The following is a 17,964-nucleotide window of genomic DNA, read 5'->3' as shown; positions in this document are numbered from 1 at the left end:
ATTGCTGTCCTTAGCAACATCCTCGGTTATAAAACCGGGGAAGATTGCTTAGTGCTCTAACTGACTCCCAAGAAGCTTGGGACTCAGGACGATGCTTCCACTTGATCAAATATTCGGGGTACGAAGAGCTGCGAGATTTGCGGACCCTTTGATCGAGAACCGATTCGGGTTCAAGTGGAATATAACAAGTGGTCTTCTAAGTTCGGGACTTGCTCAAGAGGAATTACCGAGTCATCTTGCCCTAGCTTTTCTTTGAGATGGCTCACATGGAACACGGAATGAACCGCAATGCCTAGAGGCCGGTCCATCTTATAAGAAACCCCACTTATCTTTTTTGTGATCCGGAACAGACCACAGTAAAAATGAGAAGACAATTTCAAGCATTGGCCAGTTCGGATTGTTTCGGAATGCTTCGGTACCCTAAGGTACACCCACATGCCCTCCTGGAGTTAGCGAGGTTGCCGATGCTGATTGGCATAAAAAGTAGCACGATCCTGTGTCGTCTTTATGCTCTCTTTTGCGATTTGAAGGATTTCTTGCATATCGCGTAAGAAATCAGCCACTGATCGCATCTCGATCCCTTTGTCCAGTGGAAATTGGTGGTTTTGGCTGATAATCGTATATAAGCATAAATGGGCTATAACTAATAGCCGAGTGCTTTGTATTATTATAAGAAAACTCAATCTGTGGGAGATAGCTGTCCTAATCAGATTGTCGTCGGGAGACATATGCTCCCAGCATGTCCTCCATAGTTTGATTTGTGCGTTCGGTATGTCCATCAGTTTTAGGATGATCTGAGGACGACATGCACAGATGGGTCTCCAATTTTTGGAAGACTGTTTGCTAAAAATTGCCTGTGAATTTTGGATCACAATCACTGACAATTTCATTGGGCGAACCAAAATAGTTTGTACAAGTGTTAAAACTGAGCTAACTCATGGCTCTTTACAGTGGAACGCGTGGGGATAAATTGCGCCATTTTCGTGAGTCGATCGATGACGACCCAAACAACATCATGTCCACTGTAACAAACTGCTGACGTGTCCAAGCCAAGAATGGAGTCAACTTGCAGATGTTGGCCGAGGCGCCTAAACCCTAAGAAGAACAAGTAGCAAAAGAAGAAGTCCTACCAACTTATGGGGACCTCGTCCGATGGGGCCCCAAGTGATAAAGGATTAAAATAAAGCAGGACCTGCACACACCCACGCAAAGCTGATGACGTGGCAGTTGCACGGCAGTTTCCAAAAATTGCGTTGGCATGATGACGTGGCAGGTTGTACGGATTTCCGTGATTTTCTCTGGCAGCTTTTTGGTTTTGCTTTTGAACCAGATGCTTTTGAGTTTGAAGGCTTTTTTACTGTAAACTGCTTTTGGGGCCTAGGGCCTTTAAATATAAGGTTAGGGCTCTTTCTCTGGCATGCTTCTTGGTGAAGGTGCAGAGTCTTGAGTATCGGCTTGTACTGTGTTGATGCAATATAAAGAAATACCGAAAGGGACGCCAAGGTTTGGGGCCGATACTCTCTGGGGTGGAATTCCGCCACTCCGTGTCGTGTGTCGTCTCTCTTTTAGTTCAGTTGTTATTAAAGTGCTAAAAGTCTGTTCAGTCTGTTCTTGTCTATTGGCACGTGGTGCTCGTCTTGTGATAGTGGTATCAGAGCATCAGGCGTGTGCCTTTCTGAAAGCATACCGGTCCTACAAAAGAGCAGATAGAGCTATTGGAATTTTATTTGAGGTATCTTTGCCCTCCAACCAGGTGGTATCAGAGCATCAGGTGTGCTTTTCTGAAAGCATACCGGTCCTACAAAAGAGCGGACAGAGCTATTGGAATTTTATTTGAGGTATCTTCGCCCTCCAACCCGAACTTTTTAGCCACTCCCACCCTTACTTCATCGCGCATCGGGCACGCTCTTGTCTTCACCGCTCATGTCTTATAGGGCATAAGCCATAAAGATCACTTGCAAGAGAAGGATCCAAGATTTGTTTCGAGCTGCTGTTTTTCTCAGAGGCAGTGCCATGCAGATGTTAATAGCGACCAAGCAGCATACTCTAAGTACTTGGCAAGCTTTCAATTTTTTTTTTTTGCCCGAAGTTATATGGTTTCTGATATCTTCCTTCGGAGTGCAACTTCTGGCAGAGTGGGGTATCCTGAAATGCTTGCCATGGAAAACCCTAGCTGATTATAACTTGAAATTTCTCAACATCTCTAAGTAGATGTCTCTTCATGAGCAGAGGAACTTGGGAGGTTCGGTCTGATTGCTATCTTCGGACTACCATCGCCGCCAACGAAAACACTGTTTGATGGACCATGCTGTGCTCTGCTACGACCCTATGGAATGAACCTAACTCTAATTTTTTGGTGCAGGTTTCAGGATGGAAAGTCAGTCGACTTTTCGAGTTCGACTGATGTCGAGATTGCTTTTTTAGTTTGAAATCTCTTTGAGAACTTGTTTGGTGATCCTGTTTGAAATTGGTTTGAAATGGATGGTATCTGTTTTGTACCTGTCTTGGTGCTGATTTGAAATTACTGGTTTCATTGATTGGTGATTTTACCCCGGGGTGGAGAAGTGAAATACTGTTTTGGTATTGTTTGAACCTCGGAACGACGCAGTTCGATGCCTGGGAAGCATTTCGTTGTATGTTTGAAAACCTCCGAACGACGCAAGCGGATGCTTGGGGAGTGTTTGGTTGTATGCTTGAGTCTCCAAGCAACGCAGATTGCGGTCTAGGGAGCGTTTGGTTGTACAGTCCTCTGAGCTCATGGTCGGGACCTATTTAGGTTATTTGCGGGGGAGTGACGAGGTAGTCGTTGAGTAGCTTCATACCGCAGACCGTTTGTCTTGGGGGAGTGCTCAGCGGCGCTGTTTGTTGTGTCTTGCAGCATGCATATGTAAGCATTTGTGTTGCATTGTGATGTGTCAATTACTGAATATTCCTAATTGGATGAGATTGCTTGGGTATGTACTTTTAGTGCATCAAGACACCCGTGGAAGATCAGTACGGTCTGGGTGTGATGGCTAATTTTACTACGCCGGAATATCAAGAGTTCCGATCTGGACGAAAGGAGAAGCTAACTCCTTGATCAAAAGAGCAGAAAGGAGAAGCTAACTCCTTGATCAAAACAGCCGAAAGGAGAAGCTAACTTCTTGATCAAAAGAGCAGAAAGGAGAAGCTAACTTCTTGATCAAAACAGTCGAAAGGAGAAGCTAACTCCTTGATCAAAAGAGCAGAAAGGAGAAGCTAACTCCTTAATAAAAAGAGCAAACTGATTGTCCCTCGGAATTTTTTTAGCTAACTTGAGTTGTTTTGCAGGTATGTTGTAATCGTGGATGATTACTCTGTTTCAAGAAGGGGAGATGTAACAAACTGCTGACGTGTCAAAGCCTTGAAGAATGGAGTCAACTTGCAGACGTCGGCCGAGGGGCCTAAACCCTAAGAAGAACAAGTAGTAGTAGAAGAAGAAGTCCTACCAACTTATGGGGACCCCGTCCGATGGGGCCCCAAGTGACAAAGGATTAAAATAAAGCAGGACCTGCACACAGCCATGCAAAGCTGATGACGTGGCAACTGTACGGCAATTTTCGAAAATTGCACTGACATGATGACGTGGCAGACTGTACGGATTTCCGCGTTTTGCACTGGTTGATGACGTGGCAGGTTGTACGGATTTCTGTGATTTACGCTGGGAGCTTTTTGGCTTTGCTTTTGAACCAGATGACTTCATAGTTACCACGAACCTCTGAAAATCTTGCATCAGTGTCAGAGACATCATTACTTGAAACTCCAACCTCACCATGAAAAAGAGATGTAACTTGTAAATTTTCATTCACTTTTGGATCAGTAGAGCACTGACTACCCTCATCATCTGTCAAAGAATTGTGGGTTGCTTCTTCTTGCAAGGTATTCTGTACTTCAATCATGTCAGAAATATTAGGCACACAAAGAACATCGTCCAAGCAATCTTCATAAATCTCTTCATTACGCTCTCCTCCATCGATACTCTGTGAAGACTCTTCGTGCACCTCCTCTGAATAGGTACTAAGAGCAGAGAAATCATCCATAGTATGTTGCTCATAGATACCACAATCAAATAAGAAAACATTAATAATGGCATCCTCTTCTCTCAACCCTGACAAAGAAGCATCACTATTCGCATCTTCATCTTGCTTTGTGATATCAGCACCTATAAGCATATTGCCAGTAGCAATTGTAGACTCATGTATACCCTCATGCACATCCTCTATTGACTCCATGATTTCTTGCACTTCATTTGTTACAGTATAAATGATTTTATCAATGCAATCATCTTCAAGAAGCCTGTTGTTCTGCTTGACTTCACATGCTTCCATTGTGCTGAGACGACCATCAGCACCTTGTAAAGGATCATCTTGAACTTCTTGAGAACAATCCACGCTGCAAAGATTACTAGTACGTGGAACACTGACCTTAGAATTTTCACCTTCGTCTAAATCTTCACAAGAATCAATGTTAGAAGCGGCTACCATGCGAGCAAGCTTTGAAAAATTTCCTTCAATGGCTTTAGTTTAAAATTCATTATTTACTTGTGGTAGATTGCCTGAATGATCCTTTGCGATGAAATCTGGTACTTGCAAAGTTGCATCTGCTTTAGCTTTACTTTTACATGAATTTGCTCCCAAAATTCATCATAGCTGATTGTCTACAATTGATCTCCATCACCTTTAATGAAAGTAACTTGCTTTTGTTGAGTTATCTGCTCTATTTCTGGGGCTATGTGCCGGTCACCCACCTGTACAATTGTTGCTTCAAATTTTGCCCAGTTATAGGCATACATATCGATAAGCTCTTGTATTTGATCACGTAATTCTGGAGCTACTAACCGGTCAAAGTCCTTGATCATATGATTAGTTGGAATACCCATAAGCTCCATCTTTGACCTGTAGCATGCAAGGTATCCATCACCATCGTAGCCATCAAATGTACCTCTTTCAGCATAAACTTTATCCAATGCTTCCTCCATTGCTTCATCCACTTTTGCTTGCTTCATCTCAGCTTCATCTGAACGCGCAAATCCTGGCAATAAATCTTTTTGGTCCAAACCAAATTGCTCATAAGTAACCTGACGCTGCTGCTGCTGCTGCAAGAAAGCATCAAATAGCTGCATCATTTCTACTTGAGACGTCGTCGTGATCTTCTCTGCCAAAATTTCCCACCCCGGCTCGCTTCACGTCGGGTTCACCAAAGATGTCAGGGAGTTTACGTGTTGTTAGTGAGCCGGGTCAGCACTAGGTTGTGGGCTGTGGGAAAAGTATTAGAGAAAGATGCATAACACCAACAATGGACTTATGAGACGCTTTAAAGCGTAAGAAATGACTTTTGAAATACTTTAACTTGATCATACATAACCTGACGCTCCTCCCTCAGGTCGCTTCCTCATCAAAAGCCTGCCTCCAACTCGTCCTTGCTCGTGCCCTCTGCTTTCCTCCTCTTGGTCGGGAACGGCTCTAAATAGTATGCGTTGCAGCTCGACCCTGTACTGGCCGTGATCATCGGCGGCTTTCGTTTGCAAAAGTCGTCCCTTCCTGTCACGTTCTTGTTTGTCGGCGCTTCCTCCAGCTTGTCTCAGCCGCCTACTACTCGTCACTCTCTTGCAAGCCCGGCCTTGCTTTGCTAATTTGCTTGTCGCTCTTTGTAGGCGAGGCTCCTCCCGTCGGCGGCGGCTCCTCCTCCTCCTCGTTCTCTGTTGACTCCTCGCTCTCGTATGCCAGCTCCTGGACTTCGGCCTCTCAATCTGCTCATGCTGCGATACCAAAGCCTGGGACTCTTTCCTTGAGCGCTTTATCTGTGATCTATGCTCCCCCAAAAGCTTGCTCCATGATGCTCTGTAGCCGCCCTCCACTTGTTGCTTCTCTGTAGTCGTCGAGTTCCCTGCAAGCCTTCTCTCAGGCTCGCCCTCCTTAGCCTCTTCTTCTGCTTGGGCTTCTCGAAGTGCACCACCTTTGATATACATTTTGTCTCAAAGTGCTTCTCGAAGTGCACCACCTTTGATATACATTTTTTCTACTACCATACCGAGCATATCTTCGAAATCACGATGATTTTGCCTGTGGAATGATAATATCCCAAAATCATGTCTTGACTGAGCTTCACATTGTGGCCGCGGAACGTCACGACAAGGCTTTGTCGCCGGGGAAGTGGCTGGCATGGTGGCAGTCGAAACAACGGTTCTTTTGATCCTCCATGCGAGCTGCCTTTGATTTGCTGTCATGTTTCGGTTTCTTCTGCAGAAGTTCCGATGATTGACTCACGGTTGTAGAAGCGTTTGAACGCTTGTATTTTGACGTGGAGGGACCACGGCGAGGAGTCTCCCCATCTGTGGCCACCTCTTGAAGCCGCCAAGGTGTTGTCATAGTTCTTGGTGAACTTGTAGATGTCCTCGAGGGAAGTGACTGGATTCCGCAATACCTCGTTCTGGTAAGCCGGCGGTAATCCAAATAGATAAAGCATATGCAGTATAACTTGCGGATCCTCCAAGGCTTTCGTCTTGTGGGCGTCCAGGGTTTTCTTACCTATTTCCAGCTTGAATAGCTTCTTGAAGCACTCGATCTTATGGACTTGCATAAAGCGAGCGTAAAAGACCGTCTGGAAGTCTGCCCAAGTCGTTGGCTTAGGTTGTAAGCCAGCCCACCACGCATATGCCTTGCCCTGGAGCATGATTTGTATCTGACTAATGCGCTGGGCATCAGTGAAATGATACAAAACAAAGTAGACCCGTCCATTTCGCCAGCCATGAGTCGATGGCGGTCTCCTCACATTCCTTCCTTTCCCCTTTGAAGGGGTCGGAATGGAACTGAAGAGGCAAAGTGCTCATGGCTGTGGGCGAAAACGGGACTTGCGTGGCACGTAACTCCCCAAGTAACTGCTGCTGCAGTATAGCGACGAGAGATGCGTTGGAGGCGGAAGATGGGGGAGAAGAACCCTCGGGACGAACCTCGTACGTGTGTGTGGAATCGGGAGGGGAGAGAGGCGCCTCCTCCATGGGTTGATGCGTGCTAGCGGTGCCATTCTCGTGCCGAGAAGCGTCGTGTGACGCCATGATGCCAAGGTAAAGAATATGGGGGAGTATACAGCAGAGGGTGAGAAGAAAAGAGAGGGGGAGCTCGAGAGAGGACAAACGGTGACTAGGGAATGTCATGTCCCTTGTTTGCCTTCGCGGTGGAATTGAGGGCTTAGGTGAAGCTGTCACAAAGTGATGACATGGCTGAAAACCCTAAACTCTGCCAGAGAAACCCTAATTTCAGAAACCCTAATTTTCTGTCAGAAACCCTAACTGCTGGAAACCCTAATTTTTGGCGGCAGAAATGCCACGTGGCAGCAGTACGGACGGCCGAAAATTATGGCGGATTTTGCGCTGGCTTTTTATGGCAGTTTTTGATATTGCTTTTTCTACACAATTTGAAAGAGAGAGAGAGCTTTTGATTTTAAGCTTTTGGGGCTCTGCTTTTGGGCATCCCTTGTATCTTTAAAATAGTGGGCAGGGCCTCACTCCTCAGAGCATCTGGATGCAAAGTCTGAGAGTGAGACCCAACCACTCTTGAACTTTGAACTCAGATTAATACAAAAAGAAATACCGAAAGGGGCGCCAGTCTTGGGGCCAATATCTCTAGGCACGGAACTCCACCGGGCCAATGTAAATCAATTGTGAACTGTTTTGAAGTGGTTATTTGGTGTTGTCGCGGTCGATTCTTGACTTGGAGTGTCCAAATTTGTTACAGTGGTATCAGAGCACAGCCGATTTCTCTTCTACGGGAAATGCGATCCCACTTTTTTTTTTTCGCGGCACCTATGGCTTCATGCAAGGATCAGTCGACTCCCTTTGCATCCGGAGATGCGGCAAGGGATCACAACGAAGATTCCGGCAAGGAGTATGGCCCGCCTCAGCCTACTCAGGCGGAGCGACGAGAGATGGAGCGTCGTCAATTGATCGGCGATGCAACAAAGATGATGCTCAATTTTGCGAAGGATCCAAAATTTGCAAAATATATGAGCGAGACTTCTTTTTAGGAAGTGCACGAGGAGTGGCAGAAAAAAACACCACCACCCCCGAAACCCGCTCTCAAGAAACCTTCTGCCCACAAGAAATATTCAGAGAAGGAATTAGAAGAGGTGGTTGATGCACGGATTGCTCAGCTTTTTGACGCGCAAAACAAAGCTAAAAAGCACGAGAAAAATCAGAAGAAAGGCACTGACTTTTCGGGTTATTTGGGTCGTCAGTCGACATTTGATAAGGCAAAGAAACAAAAGAAGCGTGTTCGATTTGAAGAAGTACCCACTTCTTCTTCTTCTTCTGACAGTTCTTCTAGCTCTTCTGACTCAAGCGAAGAAGACCGCAAAGGCAAAAAGCGAAGCAAGAAACAACGCTTCGGAATGGGCAAGAAAAAGGCAAAGAAGTCTAAATCTCGCCAGTGAGCCATCTTCGGATGACTAAGAAAGATACAGTGGACGCTTATTGTAGAGATTTTGGAGCTCTTTTCTACCCGCCTCTTCATTCAAGAAGATCTCATTCAGAGAACAGATTGAGCCTTGCGAAAGGGGGTTTTGCGATTCATTCTGGCAGTTTGACCTACCCCACCGATGAGGTCATGACACAACGAGCCGAACAGACTTCAACTAATGAAAGTAGAAAGAGAAAGAGAAACCTAGAAAAGAAAGATGCACGACCCAAGCTTACTCCTCAGGAGAGCTCGCTTCATCAGGGAGGGAAAGTGCTTTGGATGCGGGGAACATGGACATATCTCCGCGAAGTGCCCTAAAAAGGCACAGAAAGAACATAATGACAAGGGCGACGAAAGGCCTGAGAGTTCGAGAGCATCTGAGGAACGTGGAAGAAAAGGCTAGATGAAAACAGGATTGGTTCCAGATTGTGTGGGCACCGATCCCAACACCATGGACGAGAGTACAGAACTTTGTCGAGCTTGGGGCAAAGTGAAAGACCACGAGGCCGTGATCTTCTTTGACGGAGGAGCCAAGGCCAACTTCATTTCACCGGAATTGGCGGCGCGGCTCGAGATCACTCCCGATCGGATGGGACCACTTGCAGAGGCTGTTCTAGCGGCACCCGGCAGGGACGTAGCCATTACACCTGTCCATTGGCAAACTTCGGTTGCATTGTGATTGGTATTTGGGGCATGAGGACTTTTACATAATGCCTTTGAAAGGTTGTGATGTTCTCTTGGGAATTCCTTGGTACTACAAGAACAACGCCGTGGTCGATTATCGGGCGAGGAAAGCGACATTGACTACAAAGAAGGGTAGAACCATTGTACTTGACATTAAACTGAAGGGCGAGTGTGTCCCTATTGTATCGGCTTCGGCCATTTCCAAATTAATCAAATCTAGTCTGTTTGTTTACTCGATCTTTATGAAAGAATTGAGTGATAAGGATAGGACAAATATATCTAAACTTGATAAAGAACGCCAAGATTTTCTCCACTCTCACGCCGATTGCTTCTCAGAGGGCCTACCAGGCGAGTTACCACTTGCTCGTCTTGAAGATCATACCGTTGATATGATATCTGGAAGCACACCACCGAACTGGCCACCTTACCGTGTGAGCCAAGCACAGAATGAAGAGATTATGAACCAAGTGAAAGACCTCTTGGAAAAGGGTCTTGTCCAGCCTAGTACTTCACCGTATTGCTCTCCAGTGTTGTTGGTTTTGAAGAAAGACGGGTCTTGGAGAATGTGCATCGATTATAGAGCTCTCAACAAAATCACCATCAAGAACAGATTTCCGATTCCTAGGATCGATGATATACGCGACACATTGTAGGGATCCTCTTGCTTTAGTAGGATTGATTTGAAGAGTGGATATCATTATATCAGAATCGCGTCGGGAGACGTCTACAAGACAACTTTTCGGACGACTTTTGGGTTATTTGAGTTTTTGGTGATGCCTTTTGGCTTTACCAATGCTCTTGTGACATTTAACCGGATGATGGACATGATTTTTCGAGAGTACAGGCTATTTGTTGGCACTTCTTTGACGATATCATTGTTTTCTCCAAGAATGAGGCAAAACACAGAGATCATATGCTTCAGGTCTTTCAGGCATTACGAGATCACAAGTTAGTGATTAATGCAAAGAAAAGTGAATTTTTCCTACCAGAGATACACTTTTTGGGACACATTGTGTCAGCAGTAGGAGTGCAGATGGATCTGGCCAAGATAGAGACTATTCGTGATTGGCCCGGTTCATTCGTAAGTTTGCAGAGGTTGCTTCCCCTTTGCATATCTTGACACAGAAAGGAGTCCCTTTCTCGTGGGGACCCACATAGGTGATTGCCTTTTAGATTTTGAAAGAGAGATTGGCCCGATTTGAAGAATGTCCATGAAGTTAGAAGCTTCTTGGGATTGTATTCGTACTATAGGTGGTTCATTCAAAAGTTTGCAGAGGTTGCTTCCCCTTTGCATATCTTGACACAGAAAGGAGTCCCTTTCTCGTGGGGACCCACAGAGGTGATTGCCTTTCAAACTTTGAAAGAGAGATTGAATACGGGACCAGTTTTGACTTTGCCGGGCTTATAGAAGTCATTTGAAGTATATTGTGATGCTTGTGGTCATAGTCTGTGTGCGGTCTTAATGCAAGAAGGCCATGTCATTGCTTACGAGAGTCGATTGTTCTCAAGGCCGGAAATGATAGCCCAGATTTATGAGAAAGAGCTTTTGGCGGTTATCCATGCTCTTACTCAGTGGCGGCATTACCTACTCGGAGCGGATTTTACTGTCTTTACAGACCATCAGAGTTTGTGCTACTTCTTGTCACAGAAGCAGCTATTGGAAAAGCAGATGCGGTGGGCGAACATCTTGTCACAGTTTCACTTCTAGATTGTCCATATTCAGGGACAAAAGAATGTGGTGGCAGATGCTTTGTCTCGAAAGCCGTTGGTTCTGGCTATTTCCGAGATACATCATAAGAGCTTCAAGGATATGGTCGACCAATATGCCACAGATATAGATTTTGCGGACGTTTTCACACGGATACGAGATGGGGAGACAGTAGCGGGATATTCCATTCGGGATGGCTACTTGATGAGAAAAACCATGTTGTGCGTTATGCAGCTGTTGAGGGAAAAGGTTATGAATGAATGCCACTGTCCACCTTTTACGGGTCACCACGGCATTGCTACCACCATGAAAGGGGTAGAGAGATACTTCTTTTGGCCGAGACTGAAGAAGGATGTGGAAGAGTTTGTGCGCAGTTGCTTGGTATGCCAGAAGGTCAAGTTTGACAGGCATAAAGCACAGGGATTGTTACAGCCTTTGCCCTTACCCACCCGCCCCTGGGAAAGTATTGCAATGGATTTCATTTTTGATCTCTCGAGAACACAGAGTGGTCACGATGGTATCTGGACTGTTATTGACAGATTTAGCAAGCAGGCTCATTTCATACCAATAAAGAAAACATTCAAGCCGGATCACTTAGCGAGACTGTTTGTGGCCCAGATTTTTAGATTACATGGCATGCTTGAGACGATTGTCTCCGACAGGGATCCCAGATCTACGAGTTTGTTTTGGAAGGCAATTTGAGAGAACATTGGCACGCGGTTGCAGTTCTCGTCATCGTTCCACTCGTAGACTGACGGGCAATCTGAGATTGCCAATTGAGTGGTTTAGATTTATTGAAGTCTTATATCTCGGATTAGAAGACTCAATGGGAAAAGTATCTACCTTTGGTGGAATTTGCCTACAATAACACGCTACACTCTTCGACGGGGAAGACGCCATTTGAGATCGTTGAAGGTGTTGAGAAGGTTCGACCCTTCCTAAGCACGAAAGATAAGATTTTTGAAACGGATGAGTATACGCGCGACTTAGACACGGCTTTTGCCAAGGTTCGTGAGGCTTTGCAAAAATCTTAAGAACGACAAAAAAAGGCAGCGGATCGCCATTGTCGCGATTTGAAATCAAAGGAGGATGATTGGGTGCTCTTACGTACGTCTGAGAAAGAAGAAAGGAAAGGAGAGGCTTTTTCCAAAGCTTAGTATGCGATACTACGGACCTTTCCAGATCTCTGAAAAGATCAATGATGTCTCCTTTCGACTGAAACTGCCTGATACTTGGAGGATTCACAATGCATTCCATGTGAGTCTCTTGAAACCTTTTAAAGGTGATGTGCCTGATGATGGGGAGCTTGATGAGCAACCCGAAGTGGAAGAAAACGAGGAGATTCTTGTTCCTGAACAGATTTTGGCACATAAGGATACAAAGAATAAAGGTAAAGTCTGAAGGCGGTTCTTGGTTAAGTTCAAGAACTATCTGCATTGGATGCGAAGTGAATGGAGGAGGAGGACCTATCAGATACTCCTCAGATTGTGAAACTTTACCTCGAAGCTTTTTGTTTAGCATAGTCTACTCCAAATGGAACCTAGAATTCAGCTTGGCCGGAGATCTAGTGCAGTGGGATGCACAAGAGGGGAGTTACTCCGCTCCTTTGTCAACTGATGCCTCGATTTTGATACTAGAGTCACTGATGTCTCTTTGAGCTTCAGGGATACTGAGAGCTGACAATATTCTGCTGTATGACTTTACGAAATGGAATTCCTGATTATGAAACTGATTTGTTCTTGACTTGTTTTTAAGTGCAGGAATTGATAGATGAAATGACTGCAGCATTTTGGTCTACTTGATCTCGAATAGACATGGTTGCAATAGGGGTTAGTCAATCGGACATCGATGAGGTCCCGACTGGATCTAGATGCGATTGCTGGCTACATTGTCGATAAATCATGGTCTAAGATCCGAATAAACGTTGAATGTCATGTGATGTCCTGTGATGCCTAGTGATGTCTTGTGATGTGACTGTCGATTGGTACGTGTGCTAGATGTGTGTTCCTAGTACGTAGGTGCTAACAGTTAGTGTCTGCTAAGACGGTTTATGGCCTCTGTCTGTTTCGTAGGCGTAATCAAGGGCGATTACAATGCTTTCAAGAGGGGGTATGTCACAGAGTGATGACGTGGCTGAAAACCCTAAACTCTGCTATAGAAACCCTAATTTTTGTCAGAAACCCTAACTGCTAGAAACACTAATTTTTGGCGGTAGAAATGCCACGTGGCAACAATACGGACGGCCAGAAATTACGGCGGATTTTACGCTGGCTTTTTACGGCAGTTTTTGATATTGCTTTTTCTACGCAATTTGAAACAGAGAGAGAGCTTTTGATTTTAAGCTTTTGGGCATCCCTTGTATCTGTAAATAGTGGGCAGTGCCTCACTTCTCAGAGCATCTGGACGCAGAGTCTGAGAGTGAGACCCAACCACTCTTGTACTTTGAACTCAGATTAATACTAAAAAGAAATACCGAAAGGGGCGCCAGTCTTTGGGGCCAATATCTCTAGGCACGGAACTCCACCGGGCCAGTGTAAATCAATTGTGAACTGTGAACTGTTTTGAAGTGGTTATTTGGTGCTGTCGCGGTCGATTCTTGACTTGGAGTGTCCAAGTCTGTTACAGAAGCAAGTGGAGAAAGGGGCGAAGAGCCTCGAAGAGGAATAGCTTGGTCTTTTTATAAGTGTATGACTCTTCTTTTAATAAGGGGCCATGTTCACACCTTGAAAAAAAAAAGGTGGTCACTACTGTGAATTACAAGGCTCAAAAAGACCAAAAAAACAATTAACCTCCCAGCGCGATCTCAAAAGGCTTAGCATCACCTTTAATTCACCGCCTTGAATTTGAATTGCGTGCCTGCATCATTGCTGGCGTGAGCTTTGCTGTCTACGCACCAGCGATTAGGCTGCTACCCACCAGGGTGGTTGCCGCCATGCCCCTCCCCTACTGCTGCCGCTCTGCTGGTTGGTCCCACGCTGCCACCCTGCAACCTGCTCACTGCGCACGGCCCCTTGCTTGCGTGCTAACCCGTGCGTACATCCGCACGTTGCCCCCTCTATCTGTTGGGTATACAGTAGCCTGCTGGCATACTGGCCTGCGCATACATCCGCATGCTGTTCCCTCTAGCTGCTGCATATACGGCAGCCTGCTAGTATTCAAAGCGTGGGCTGAGTACCTCAGCCACCATGACCACCAAAGGTGCCATTCAAACGAAGGAAATTCCATCCCCCGCACTTAAAAAAAAAGAAAAAACTCCTTTGCTATGAACTCCAATAAAACATGCTTTATAAACGGAAAGACCTCCCACCGATTGCATACGGAGGGGCTGCCATGCCCTCAAAGTGGTAGCTCTTATGGACACCCTCATGCAGATCATCGGTAACGGGGAGGTAAACAAGACTCACCAAGCATCCATGTGACTGCCACAGTCAAATCAACATTCCATCACATGAAAACCTGTGAGAAAATTTCACCACCGGCTGGCATGTGCCCCCCTTGCTCTCCTCTCTCGCTAGTAGCGTCCCATACCACCCTATACGAGTGGTGGGAGAGCCTGTCAGGCTAGGCTGTCACGGCCCCATGAGCTCTAGTGGTTTTTTGCACGTCGCCATGTCGTGCATACGAGCAGGAAGGAGGCTCTGATACCAATGTTAATCCCTCGCCTGATCCAACCTGCACACATGACATAGATAGAAGCCAAACTCACACCTAGGGACGCGTAATGAGCGGACATTAGGCTCACGGTTCACCTCCCCGCCATAGAGCCAATACGGGCTCACCCTTGAGCCTGGGAGCCTGCAGCCAAAAGCGGGCTAGCCTCTGACGCAAGGGCCGGTGTCCCATACCACCAAACCCACACCAATACCGGTGTGCAGACAGATCTGCCAAGGGCCAAGAGTCCCAAGTGTGGTGATCACACAAGATGTCTCTCAAATGAGACTGAAGTCCTATTTACAGGACTTCATAACCAAAGGGCCATGTTCACACTAGCCGGACATAACTGCAGGCTCCCATCTTGATGTCTGGGAACGTAACACACTTCGCCTAAAAAGGTGGTCCATGCCAATCTCTTGATCAAAGCAATAATGTCGGTGAACTAACTTGATTGAGAGTTTTGCAAGAATCGTCCAAGAGTGTCACGATTGTGACTTGTTATTACATTATACACTCTTCTTGATTCATTACAGATGCAAATGCGAAGTGTTACTAACCCAGGAGGACCCTTGTTCTCAAATGGTCACAACCCTTCGCTCTAAAGTCATGCCTCTTCACCAACAGCCACACTCCTTCGACGACTAGTTATGCCCCTTCAACCAATGGTTGCGGCTCTTCATTGAATGAATGTGTCTATTCCCCTAAAGACATGTCTATTTGCCTAAAGGATGTGTCTCTTTGTGAAGGGTCAAATTGAAACCGGTCCGTAGGGCGGTAGGTGTTGGCTTTCACCCGAAATTCTTTACTTTAGACACACACACAGAGCACTTTGCAAAGAGAACCTGCGACGGGAATTAACACTTGAATACACACACGGCTCGGAAGCTAGAATGCCCCGAACAGACGCCGACAACCTGTAGGCCCCAAAATTGGCGCCCCTTTCGGTATTTCTTTATTCTTTGAGAGGGTAAATTACAAAGTAAGGTCCTGGGAATCCTTTACCTGTATCACACTAGATACTACCTGATTTGGCCAAATTTCGGCAGCATAACAACCCTAAATCTTGCGCGAAATCAATTCCCCTGTTGGATCTCACTTGCACTGGTGTAAACCCTCTGATTCCTGCCCAAAAACAGTCAATTCAGCTCGCTGTTTTTGCCCTGTTTTCAGCCCCAAACAGTCCCCTAGCTGTCCTCTGCCAGTGGGGCACGATTCCGTGTCACGTGACACATCCAACCGTATGTGTCCGTGGACAAGCTACAGCACGACAAGGGTTCAGTTCAGTCAAGTCAGTTTAGATTAGAAGTGATCTTGCACTTTTGTGAGTCTATTCGTAGACCGTGCATGCCCAATCACTTAGTATAGATGCATATCCTCTGGTTGCACACAACATGATCATAAGAATTCCCATCATAATCCTTCAGGGGAATTTTCCAATGCATTTAGCCTATTTTACCTATTTTTGACATTTTTCACTTACTATTTTTAAGTGACTTTTGTTGGAAAGTAGGTAGGGCAAATTGAGTAAGTTTGTATATAAGCAAACCTAGACTAGCACTGATTGGCAGAAGAGGCAACAGGAGCTAAGCTCAACAGGCAACTTCTCAAGCAAGACCTTGGCGGTTCTCCCCTCCAAGCAAGACTCAGCATTAGCGTTTTCTTCATGAGCATCCAACCTAACGTTTCTGCAACAAGGCATCATCGCCAAGCAAGTCCCAGCCCTTGGCGTTTTTGGAACAAGTAGTCACCGCAGCAGATCCTTATGCACAACGTTTTCAGCATTAGTATCATCGCCGGCAAAGCTGCAACACATCAGCGTTTTCAGCCCTTGCCATCGCCACAGAACCCCCATGCCTAGCGTTTTTGATCCTAGCAAGATTCAGCCCTAAAGAGTAGCAGATTCAGGCCGGAAAGACCATCAGTTTTCAGCCTAAGACCTGCAGAATTTCAGCGACAAAGACCTACAGAAACAACCCCCAAAATCAGCGTTTTTGGACTAGCCGCAGATTTCAGCCATAGCGTTTTTGGACAGCAGATACAAGATTGCAGATTTCAGCCCTTAGGTCGGTGTTGTCATCCCCGTCGTCATCGTCGACATAGCCTAGACTTGCATCAGTCACATGCATACAATTTGTACCAGATTGTGCAATCATAAGTAGACCACTCTCGCCAACGAGAGTGGGGCCTTCGGAGGAGGGTTTTACAACATCTCTGGTGTCGTATTCTCTTCTCTCTCTATCTCTCAGTCTCATACACTTGCACGCACAGTGTCCATTCACTTTGTTTGTGATCATAGCATTCTCTCATCAAGGACGGAAGGCTCTCCTTTCCATAAGAACAAAAAGGAACCTTGAGCACAGTTCGGAGCACTCATCTTGAGCAAAGCGCAAACATTCATTCCGCTGCACCTAACATTCCCAAGTGTTTTGGCGTCCGTATGGCTGAAAAACAGTCAATTTTCTGCGCATACACAACGCTGAATTTGCACCTGTATGGTGAGGTTATGACCCTCACCGGTGCCTGCTTTGGAGTAGCAGCTAGCTACCCTTGTTCCTACTGAAGGAGGCTCTTGCCTCAACACAAAAGCATGAACCCACACAGCTGTACATCAGTCAAATGAAGAGCCCTCTTGTGGGGCATCACATAACTGCACGTAGGGGAGAGAGAGCAGTGTGTAGCGTGTAGGGCATCACTCCTAGCACCACACTGTACATGGGAGGGAAAGAAAGCACTCCATAGCTCTTAACCTTTGACAAAAACCCAAATGAAGCCTCTCCCAGCTTAAAAATCAGCGCCCTTTTTTTATGCATGAGGCAAGTTCATGAAAAAGTGACTTGGCGCATTTACAAGCTTTTGCCCGTTTCGGGGTTGCCGCCTAAAAATATCCCGATTGGTTGCCCAGTTGACTTCACGGAAGAGTTGTAAAGTATTCCCCTAGTCATTCCGGAGGTAATGACGCGAACACATTTCGCGGCCCAAAATAGCAGTTCCCTAAATTTTAGGAAATGATTCCGTTGGGCTCCCTGTGGTCATCTGACCATCTATCCTCATTGGGACCGCATCCAAAAATGCAATGTGGCCCAACTGTCGGATATTTTTTGGTGATAGTCCCACCTTGACTTTATGCCTTTATTGAGTTCACTTCCTAGTATCCACCAACTTGCTAAGTGCGACGGGGGGACCTATATGAGCTTGCTCTGAGTCTAGACATCCTCTTACGATACGAATTCCAGTGCCGACCACTTCCCGTCTGCGGGTGAAACTACCGTTCACATTGGCCATACAATGTCCGACCGTTTGCTACTTCAAGAAGAGGGTCTCAAAAATAAAACAAAACCCATTGGAAAGAAACCAACAACTAAAGTTAGCAGTTGCCACATCCTCGTGACATAGTTAACAGCTGCCAGGTCCCCGTGACATACCCCCCTCTTGAAATCTCAAACGTCC

At 46.0% G+C, this 17,964-nt stretch overlaps 2 protein-coding genes and 1 pseudogene across 2 annotated transcripts in view; 1 reads left to right on the top strand and 2 right to left on the bottom strand.

Annotated features, from left to right (window-relative positions):
- The window catches only part of LOC147420951 (uncharacterized), a 34,595-nt gene that overhangs the window by 4,035 nt on the left and 12,596 nt on the right, over window positions 1-17,964 (top strand). The gene's annotated exons all lie outside the window — the stretch shown is intronic.
- Window positions 4,418-5,156, bottom strand: LOC147420953 (uncharacterized). The gene has a single exon (XM_086505066.1). The coding sequence runs from the start codon at window positions 5,141-5,143 to the stop codon at window positions 4,676-4,678; it is 468 nt and encodes a 155-aa protein (XP_086361192.1). The 5' UTR covers window positions 5,144-5,156; the 3' UTR covers window positions 4,418-4,675.
- Window positions 6,217-7,739, bottom strand: LOC147420952 (uncharacterized; annotated as a pseudogene).

This window comes from Adiantum capillus-veneris, chromosome 28 (assembly GCF_014529385.1).
Source record: "Adiantum capillus-veneris isolate H3 chromosome 28, ASM1452938v2, whole genome shotgun sequence".
Lineage (NCBI taxonomy): Eukaryota > Viridiplantae > Streptophyta > Polypodiopsida > Polypodiales > Pteridaceae > Adiantum > Adiantum capillus-veneris.
This window is presented reverse-complemented; position numbering and strand designations above follow the sequence as displayed.

Excerpts from the sequence above, each read along its gene's own strand:
- LOC147420953 (XM_086505066.1), bottom strand. The coding sequence starts at position 5,143 with ATGATGCAGCTATTTGATGCTTTCTTGCAGCAGCAGCAGCAGCGTCAG.